The following is an 11,218-nucleotide window of genomic DNA, read 5'->3' on the forward strand; positions in this document are numbered from 1 at the left end:
AAATGTTATTTAAAATAATAAAATGTTATTGGAAGTTTGGTAATTGAAATGTAAATATTTAAATTTTAATTATTAAAATAGGAGTGAGAAGCTGATTAATCGATTAACATGAGTAATTCACTTTTGTTTTTTTTAACAATATACAAACTAATAATATTATCATTAATAGAATTCTTTGGTAAGTAAATGCTAAAAATGTGCATCAATGCTGTATATTGAAACAATGTATGTTCCATAATCGTAGTATTTCAATGAAATTGAGCTTATGGGACCATCTCTTGTTTCTTTCCATTGCAAGGCTGCAATGGATTCCCACAGAGACAGATTATAAGCATAAGCCAGAGGCAGGGAAGATGTTATAAGGTCTCCCTTGTGGAATCTCCTCACATAGTCTGTTTGCCCTGAAATTTGCATGTCTCATGGACTTGATACCCAATAAGCTGGCTGGGATTTTCCCGGCAAGCTGGTTGATGGAGACGTCGAGCCTTTGCAGTTTCACCGGTTGGCCTAAACTTGCCGGAATGGTGCCTGTTATCAGGTTCCTCAAAACGTCCAGCCTTTCTGGTTCAACGATATTCAAGATTGAACCGGGGACTTGGCCTGCAATCTTGTTGCCTCCTATGTTCAGCACTTTCAAACTCAAGCCTTCGGTGAATTCCGGTACTGTGCCGGAAATGAGATTGTTTGACACGTCTATGACCTCCAAGAAGCTGCTTGTTCTGTTGTTAAAAATGCTGGAGAGTGACCCGAGCACCTGATTCGAATGAAGATTGATGGTCGAAATCCGATCGGGCACCATGAGTTCTGAAAGATCAAACTTCAGTTGGTTATTCGAAAGTTTCAGCTTCTGCAGGCTTGTCATATTAGTGAAGTGGAAATGCTCCCCATAAGCATGTTATCAGATAGGTCTATGGAACTCAACGAATCTGGTCTGAACTTTGAGAAGGCTCCTCCCGGTTTACAACCAGCCAGGTTCACGTCTGAAAGTTGTCTGTTTATGATCCATTTAGGGACTGTCCCTAAACTGAGGTTGTTGTAGGACAGGTCTATTGACAAAAGTGAAGGGATACCCTTGCTAGAAATAGCTGGTAAAAGGTTTGAGAATCCATTTCTTGATAAATTTAGGGACCAAAGTTTCTGTAACCTTGAAATAGAGGCTGGAATAGGATCTATTAACTTATTGTGACTCAGTGAAAGACTATTGAGAGATTTAAGGTTGCCAACCTGGTCTGGGATACTGCCTGTGAGCTGGTTGTGGCTCAATGACAGGTCTGACAGTGTGACCAAATTAAACATTGAGACAGGTAGGTTCCCTGATAATAGATTATTGGAGAGGTCAGTGAAGGTTGTGTTATGAAACAGTCTTAAAATTTCAGGGATAGAACCAGACAACAAGTTGAAGCTGAGATCAAAAGACCGCAAATGAACAAGAGTTTTGAAACTAGAAGGGATTAGATATGTCAAAAAGTTTCTCCCTAAGTTCATCTGGACAAGGTTTCTCAAATTCCGTAAACTTGAAGGGACTGCCCCACTCAAATGGTTACCAGCCAATGAGAGTGTTTGGAGAAAGGGTAAAATGACTTAAACCTGAAGGGATGTTCCCTTGGAGACCATCGTCTTCCAAGACCAATTGCTTGAGCCGACTCAGGTTGGACAAATTCTCAGGGATTGGACCTGTGATAAGCTTCATCCCACTGATGACCAACACTTCCAAGAACAGGAGATCCCCCCAGGGAAGAAGACGAAGTGCCCTTCATGTAAAGGGTACTGTCCCTCACTGGTCTTTGCAATGCCAATGTATTTACTCTCCCTGCTGGATTACACTCAACACCTTTCCAATCACCTCCACAACAATCTCTCCCAATCCATGAAGACAAATTATCCGTACTGTCCTTCAAGATTTTGGCTTTGAAACCAAGAAGTGCAGCCCTATCAACCTCTGAACAACCTGCAGCTAATGCCAATGGAAACACTTCAAGCATTGAACAAACGACAAGAACCTTTAAAACCCATTTCAGAATCTGCATTTTGGAGAATGGGCGTTGATCAGATCAGAGAGAATGTTGGGAAATTTTATAGAAATTTTCCAGTGATGTTGGATCTAACACTCGTGAAAAAAGAAAGCTTTGAATGGTGAAAATAACATCAGGTTTTAACTGATATTTTTTACACTTCATTCGACTTATCTTTTTATCCAATTTAACCTTCTTTTTTCTATTCAAACTCTTGTTTCGTTATTCCAAATTTAATATGTATAAGATAAAAATATTGTGAAAATTTCAGGCAATATGAACTAACACACAACTTTAACGCAGACACGTGCAACGATGGACTGAGAGGCGGACATTAGTAGTCCTTCTTTAAAATTTTAAAATTATTATATATTTTAATTTTTTTTATATTTTTTATTAAAAATCTATTTATATCTCTTAAACTTTTTAAATTCGTTATTTTTTAAAAAGTCTTAGAAGTTCATTTTTAACCTAAAATCATTCGTTCATCGGCAATTGCACACAATCAAAATTCAGTTAAGTGGAAGATGAACTGTATTGGTTTCTTTTTGCTACAAAAGGTTGACAAATTATATTACGAGTCTTTTGCTTTTTCTAAGAAATAAATAAATCATTTTCTCAGTTTCACAACGCAATAGATTGAATGAATTAGGTCTAATTGCGTTGATTGCGCCATGGATATATATAAAAGGACCTCACTTGTATGATCGACATTGTTGACCGAAGTTTTTTTTATACAAATAGAAGTAAATAATTTTACTAAAAATATTTAAAATTACAATAAAGATTTATAATCATAAATTAAAAGTATAATTAGAATATTTTTATAATCATTGACACAAGAAATTAATCACTTTAATTCGTATAATGATTATACAAGAAAAAAATAATTCAAAACTCATCTAAAAATCTTGAACAAAATAACCAACAAGATTGGTTCAAGTGGTAAGTAACTTGATATCGTTTAAGCAAGGTTTCGAATTTAAGTCTTTGTGTATGCAGAAAATCTCTACTAAGAGACTCATCGACCAAAATCAGGTGGGAGAGTCATCTTTATTTCGATATATTTATTGTTAAATTTTATATATATAACCTAATTTTAGACATCCTTTCAACTGTATAAGCCATAAAGATTTGGAAGTATTACCAAACTCATAAAGAGGGTGCCTCTAACCATTAATTTGTTAATTATTTTTTTATAATAAACGTTTAAAAGTCGTTGTAAATATTAGGGTCAAATTCAAATTCTCTAAGAATAATAATTAGCCATTAAAATCTTTTATTCGTGTATATCTATATTCTTGTTATGTTTTCATTATTACAATTTTATTAAAGTATATGTTATATTTTAATTATTTTTCGTGTTATTTTAAAAATATGAAGAAGGTGGTGCCCCCATATGCTTCTTATCTTAGCAATGTAATCTGTAATGAGTAAATGGCCATAATGGGGACTGATCCTATGAAGACTAGGGTTCCCATCACCATGTGGTTGTGGGGCAAACATAATTTAATTTCTAATGATTGATTTATTATTTGTTTTTCTTTTTAGCATTGCGGTTCGCACAGTTTTTAAAACTGATTATATATATAATTTATGACAAACACGATTTTTAACATATAAAAAAATTGTTAATAATCTCTAAAATAAATGATTAAAAATTCTCAATTGACATCTCTTTTTTTTTCTTAGGTTTGTAAGTACAATACTAATTAGGAATAAAGCTCATCTTTCTCTCTCCTTAGGTAGGAATTGTTCTTAAAAAATGTAAAAAAAAAAAGTCCCGTTTAAAATTATTATATGGAAACTCGAAATAAAAATCAGGAAAATAAGAGTTAATTGTTTCATACATTATCAGATTATAATCATTTATTTTAAATCAGTCTTTAATTTGTTTGATCATTTTAATTTCATCCTCAAACTATGACACATTTTAAATTGATCCCAACATTTTAAACATTCCAATAAGATCCCCTTAAATCATTCAAAAGTTTGGGGATAAAATTAGAACATTTAAATATTTAAGGATCAATACAAAAAAGGGTCATAGTTTTGGGGAAGAACTTAAAATCTTCAAAAGTTTAGGGACCAATTTAAAAAGAGAGTCATAGTTTGAAGATGAAATAAGAATTTCAAAAGTTTATAGAACATTTTAAAATGGGAGTCATAGTTTAAAAGACATATATTGCAATCAACTCAGAAAATAATAACATTATTGTTTGAATTTTAGAATCAATCATTATAAACACTAATTCCCTAAGTTGAGTATAATATAGGGACCTGAAACTATAGTTTGACCAACGGGTTTAGATACTCTAGTTAAAATATAGAATTGAAGTATACGGACTAAATCCCTAAGTTGAGTATAATACAAGGACTAAATCAGCAAGTTGAGTATAATATAGAGATGGAACCATAATGTGACCAAAGATTTAGATTCAGACAAATGTACAGGTAATGTTTACCAATAAGAGATACAAACCTTTTCCTTGAGATAACATTTGCCCGACAAGGCTTAAAAACAATGGACTATGAAAACTAGGATTCCAAGCAAACAATAGGACGTTTATTCTCAAATAAATTAGAACCAAGGCAATCAGCACTTATGCAAGCCTGCATTGCAGAAATGTCTTTCAACCCGAAACTACAACAACAATGACGACGACGATGACGACCTGGAGAGATCTTCCAACCCGAGCATAGATGACGTTATCGACATTACAGGCATGTCGGCCTTATCCGCAGGTGGGAATCATGTTAAGTGCTTTCAGTAGAAAAGCAAACGTCATGGCATCTTCTTGAAGCCTCTCGAATCTGGCATTCAATAAATTTTTAGTTTGCATTATGAAAAAGAAAGCACCGGTTTCATGAACATTTTCGTATCGGTTAATACCGAACAATTCATGGTTCAGTTTCGCAGAACTAGGAAAGAGAAACTACCTTCCTGACTTTGAAAAATGGCCGGCGCCGAGTTCACACTTGAACAACAGCATGTTATCGTCTGTTTTTACATCCCTCAGTTTAGCCACAAACTTTGCAGGTTCCGAGTACATAACTCTTGGATCTGCCGCAGTATACTAAAAGATCAGTAGCGGCATTTGGAGGATATTGACAATGGCAGACATTTAATATGCAGAATTATCAGCTAGCTAACTACGAGTTATACAAGACAAAGGGAACTTCAAAATCATGTGTTTGATCTTTTTACTTACCGTGTAAGCCAGCCGTAACAAGAATATGAGGATAATTTTGAGCCTTCACCTGCGGAACATAAATATGTTAGAGCCTAAACATAACCGAGTAATTCTAGTCGAACACTAGCCACAAATGCCTGGAGAAGCAGCAGTATCAGAGTCGTACATTATCGACGGGAGAATACGACTTCATATAGTGGTAAAACTCTTCCTTCCGAGGGTCACCCCATTCCTGTTGAAACGAAAAAAGAGAGAAGGATAGCATGGTTAGTTTTTTACTTGTTGGAATAAACGATTTAGTTTTAGACAAATAAGGTTTATCTGATATTCAAGAAAAACAATTGATGTTCATGGTGGATCTTACAAAAACTGAAAACAAGAAAACCATTTTGTTGTTAGGCAATAGGATTGTTAGGCACCGACTGTTATTACTAATAGAGTTTTTGTTTCTATGTAATGCAGATCAGTATTTGACACGATACAGAACACGAAAACGAAAACCATTTACAAAAATCAAATTACAGCACTCTGTTTTCCAAGAAGAGAAGGCAATTCAATACCGATGCATCGGTAGCGGCATGTACCGGATTGTTTCGATGGTCAAGCAAAAGAATGAAAATAAAATCTGGGAGGAGAAAGATAATACCTCCCACTCTGAAGTTGTAAGAGGGATGGTAGGGTCAAGCATTGTAGTCACGACATCTACGAAAGGCACTCCAGCAACAACAGCCTTCCACAAATCAGGTCTCATGTTAAGAACGGCACCCATAAGCATTCCACCTGCACTCCTTCCCTCAATGCACAATTTTTTCTTTGAACAATAATTTTGTTCGATCAAAAACTCGGCACAAGTGATAAAATCTGTGAAAGTGTTCTTTTTCTTTAAGAACTTTCCATTATCATACCATTGCCTCCCCATTTCACCACCTCCACGAACATGAGCTATTGCGAAAACGAACCCATGATCTAATAAAGACAGCCTTGCTTTGTCAAAGTCGGGATCTACAGATATCTGCTAACAGGAAAGGAACAGTATGTTACATTAATGAAATTAATAATTACACACCGATACTCGTTGCACATTCAACTAGAAGGATAGAACAAATTGATGCAGTAGATAATCATGAACATGAGGAAGTCATAGGTGCAACACTTTGCCAAAAGTCATAGTGTTCAAATCAAGGAACGCTAGACAAGCACAGAAATTGCCTTTCTACTCATCACATTAAGGTAAACTTCCTCTTTAGTTCAGTATGGTCTAAGCTAACCAAAACTGTGATAAAATAGAAGAATGATAACTCAAATTGGCAATTAGCACATCTCACAAGAATTTATCCCATCGAATGCATTGTAATTAACTGTTTACCTCATATGAACCATAACCATAAAGCAACATTGGATCAGATCCATCAAGCTTGACAAGATTCTTGTGGTACACAATTGATATGGTAATTTGAGTGCCATCTGAAGCCATAGCCCATTTCCTTTCAGTGACATAATTAGATGCATCAAAACCTACCAGGACCTGAATAAGAGACAAGGTACAAAATCAATATGATATGCATTCACAGGACCCAAAAGTAAAATGAAATACAGTTTCATAAACTTTGTATTTTTATTCCTGACCAGTGGAAAAAGAACCATGGTTTCTGGAGGGAGACTAAGTTATTTAACAAAATCTGATCAATAACAATTTAAAAACAGATCAAGTCCTAAGAACTAAAGTGTTTCTTTAGTTAAATCTTCGGGAAAAAGGGGAAGGATATTATCAAATCATGTCAAGTAACATATTGCACATAACACTACTTTTACTATTTTATGTTCTTTATTTTGCACTACACTTTATCAACTCATTTCATATCATGATTCAAATGTTAACACACAGTAGTGCTTACAGTTTCAGTCTTCTTCAAAACAGACTCCTCAGTATTCATGTCATATTCGTAGACAGATGGAGGCGTCCTCAATGAGCTATAAGAAAACCGCAAAATGGTGGAGGAAAATTGTGATTCTGATGGCTCAACTGAGTATACAGGGTCAATAAATTGAACTTCCTGACCCCTTGAAGGCATGTGAGTGGCTCTTCAACTGCCGGAAGATGTAAACAGTAATTTTGGGCAAGGCTTGCTCACGCTCATAAACAACAAGATGATCACGAAAGAGTTTAATATCCTGAATCTTTACACTGGAGAAGAAAAAATAAAATTGTAAGAAATGAAGCACAGAAAGGCAAACTTTTTCAGATAGGGAACAACCAAAGCTAAGATACAACAAGGCAAATACAAACTTCCACCGCCATCCAGAAAAAAAGGATGCACAGTTGAAATAAAAGTCTGCAAAATAGTCGGTAAAGTAAATGATCACCGATTAGACAAAGCATACATCCACATGGAAGTAAAATATCAACATTTCCACTTCGCAGAAATAGCATCATTCACAATTGCAAAATGCAACAAAAACATAATACAATCTGACACCCAAACAAACAGAGAACTTCCAGACAAATTTAAACTTGTTCCTTCATAGGCTATGATTAATCACTGTTAAAGCACTAACTCCTTGCACAAACATCATTTGAATCATTAAATGATTAACTCATAATTTCTTGCAAAGCAATCGTCATAGAACTGACAATAACCTAAAACAGAGAAATAAATAATTAAGCAAAAATGTATTGCAAGTGATTATGAGTTAAAAAATGATTTCCACTTCTAATGCTGCAGTTTTCAAAATATAAAGACAAGTTTGTTTTTTTTTTCAAGTTTGCAAATTGTAAAATATCATTTCAAAAAGAAACTAGATAGTTGCAATGACGCCAAAAAAAGAACTCGTTTTATGTTGAACTTAATGTTTTCGAAAGAGCATCATAATTCAACCCCCCCCCCCCGACCACCACCAATCTACAAAAAGAACCCACAAAAGTATATTACTAAATCTAAATAATGGTATACCTAAAACTGAAAAAAGAGGTATCAATGCCTTGTATACGAGGTGTCAAAACCTTGAGGCCTTCGTCCAGCTTGCAAACCTCAAGATAAAAGACAAAACTTGTCACTGCGCTTCCAGATGAAATAAACAAAAAATTCTCACTCTCGGAAGCTTGAAGACCAAGGGAAAACATATCATCCTTCTCGTGGTAAAGCATCGAGTCATTGCATTGGTCCGACCCCAGCTTATGTAACCATGCCTATCATCAGAAATAAAAGCAAAAGGAGGTTAACGTAGCTCTACTTCAGAAAATGGAAAAAGGATAGGATTCATATTTAGACTAAAATGAATTTACCCTTTGCTTGCCAACAAAGCATAATAAGAAGCAAAAGGTAACAACAATATAACTCTACCTGAAACTGAAGAAGGGACATAATCCTATCTAAGCACAAATAACAAAAAAATCATGAATTTGATTTTTTTTTCTAGAACCTAAAGGGAAACTGGAAAGATCTCGTGATATTATATTTTTACATGAACGCCCAGAAAAGAAAAATAAAGGTTTACAAAGGGGAAAAATGTGCAATGATACAGGGATGTTACTTATAACAATCTGTAATTTTTCGCTGCATCATGTAAAGATGAGAACATCCGTTTGAAACTCAAAACACCCAAGCCGACAATTTAGAAGAACTATGTAAACAAATCAGATAGTCAACCTTTACGCTTCTGGTTATCAGTGGAAAGGAAGAAATTCGAAAACAGTTTATTAAAATCAGAGAATACACGAAAGTGTTCCAGATTGGGACTCTAAATTATACATGTATCACAAAACAAAAATAATCACTAGCTGCTATATGGTCATAATGAGTAGGCGTCGTTGTTCACCCTACAATGAATACAAAAGAGATGAATAAGTTGAAAACTACCGGAGGAAAACAATATGAAGAACAGGGTAACAAATAGAAACCTTGATTTATAATATTAAGAAGCATGTGAAAATACAAAAGGAGTACTGTCTTCAATAGGAACTGAATAAGTTAAAAACTATAAGTCATGGAAAGTAAAACCCCTAACTTATCTGACCGATGGATCTCATCCATTGTAATGTAAACTAAAGCATCATTACCAGCCCATTGAACATCTGATGTTGTCCCTACTAACGGCTTCCCTATCTGAGCTCGAGTCTCTGCATCAATCACATATATGGTATAAATTTCATCTCCTTTAGTGTCTTCAGCGTATGCAACCATCTTATGATTCGGACTGACCTGAACAACAAAGTGTGTAAAGAACCTCATATAAACAAGCTGAACCTTAATAAAAAGAAAGTAAGCTCATTCAACCAAATTAGCAATATAATGCTGGTCACCGGTCATAATTGACCGTAAAAGCACCAATGTTGTAGAAACCATGTTCTTGAGCCTTAACATTCTCATCCAAAATTACATGCTCAGGTGGAGCGCAAGGCCCTGTAGGCATGGTATCATGAACCGAAGGTGGAGCATTGCAATTACAAACGGGACGCCTGCAATATTGAACATATTCCTTTCCTTCCAATGTCCTTGAATAATAATAATAGGGCCCTTTTCGGCTAGGGGCAGATATATCATCCTCTTTGATTCGACCTCTAATCTCAGCATAAATTTTATCTTCAAATTTTTTAGTTCCTACAGCAGTATTCTTACATTCAGTAAAATACTAAAAAAATGGAAGAGTAATTAACAACAAAAGAAGTGAATGCAACTCAAAAAGATTTCAGATAAAAAAAAGTAGCAGAGTTGCTTTTCAACATTTTCAATAAATAAATAGAAATGTGAGAAAGCGGACAGATATAGAGATAGATAGCCAATGTTTCTGAGAAACAAATAGAAAATTGAAGAAGCATATAGTTATACATACATAGACGTGTTACGTTTATATGTATATGTATATGTATATGTATATGTATATGTATATGTATATGTATATGTATATGTATATGTATATGTATATGTATATGTATATGTATATGTATATGTATATGTATATGTATATGTATATGTATATGTATATGTATATGTATATGTATATGTATATGTATATGTATATGTATATGTATATGTATATGTATGTATATGTATATGTATATGTATATGTATATGTATATGTATATGTATATGTATATGTATATGTATATGTATATGTATATGTATATGTATATGTATATGTATATGTATATGTATATGTATGTTCCAACAGCAGTATTCTTACATGGAATAAAATGCTAAACAAAATGGAATAGTAATTTAACAACCACAGAAGTAAATACAACTAAATACAGTTTCAGATCAATACAGCATGAAGGTATCTTTTCAACATTTCCATAAACAAACAGAAAGTAGAGGAAGTTGACACACACACACATATATATATATCTTTGATTCGACCTCAAAAATTTCGGCATAATTTCATCTTCGATTTTTCTCTTTTGGTTCCTATATCAGTATTCTTAAGTTCAGTAAAATGCTGCACAAAATGGAAGAGTAATCTAACAACCAAAGAACAGAATGCAACTCAATATAGTTTCAGAACAGTAGCAAAGTTGCTTCTAAAAATCTCCGAGAAACAAACAGATATTTGAGTAAGACGATATATAGAAACATACCGGACATCATGGCCTCGGTATAGGCGTTTTCTTGTTCAAGATAAGCGAGAACTTTAGGGTCCTTGCGGGAGTCATCTCGAAGCCAGTAGTAATTGTCAATTCTAACGTCCCCGAACAGCTTCATCTCATGCTTCACTTTCTCGGCCATCGGCGGAGATGGAGGATGAGACAGAAAGGTCATGATGGCCGTTGATAGGAATCGGGCGGAATTTACAAGTGGACCTTTTTTTTAATTTCTTATAATTTGGATAAAGTGTCTTGGAGGTTACTAAATTATATTTAAATAATCATTTTGATTATTAAATTTCTAAAAGTTATAAAATACTTATTCTATTAATTGAATTGTTATGAAATAGTCCCTGTAATATTATAATAATCTTAGAAATTTGATAAATTTAATTATTATTTTATAATCATTCATAAATTAAAGTATTATT

General features: G+C 34.1%; 1 protein-coding gene and 1 pseudogene across 1 annotated transcript; both read right to left on the reverse strand.

The window, feature by feature from the left end:
- Nucleotides 1-263: 263 nt before the first annotated feature.
- On the reverse strand, nucleotides 264-2,132 carry LOC120188456 (annotated as a pseudogene).
- Nucleotides 2,133-4,747: 2,615 nt separating this feature from the next.
- LOC120188457 (protease 2-like) lies at nucleotides 4,748-10,981 on the reverse strand. Its single transcript, XM_039191891.1, is given in 13 exon segments — nucleotides 4,748-4,826; nucleotides 4,953-5,076; nucleotides 5,225-5,273; nucleotides 5,373-5,438; nucleotides 5,853-6,218; nucleotides 6,573-6,731; nucleotides 7,102-7,268; nucleotides 7,271-7,306; nucleotides 7,309-7,391; nucleotides 8,158-8,393; nucleotides 9,211-9,405; nucleotides 9,521-9,804; nucleotides 10,782-10,981. Coding segments are annotated over 13 exon segments (2,025 nt in total). The 5' UTR covers nucleotides 10,963-10,981.
- Between the last annotated feature and the right edge of the window lie 237 nt (nucleotides 10,982-11,218).

The sequence above is a fragment of the Hibiscus syriacus genome, unplaced genomic scaffold, assembly GCF_006381635.1.
Source record: "Hibiscus syriacus cultivar Baekdansim isolate YM2019G1 unplaced genomic scaffold, ASM638163v2 tig00116944_pilon, whole genome shotgun sequence".
NCBI classification, from domain to species: Eukaryota; Viridiplantae; Streptophyta; class Magnoliopsida; order Malvales; family Malvaceae; genus Hibiscus; species Hibiscus syriacus.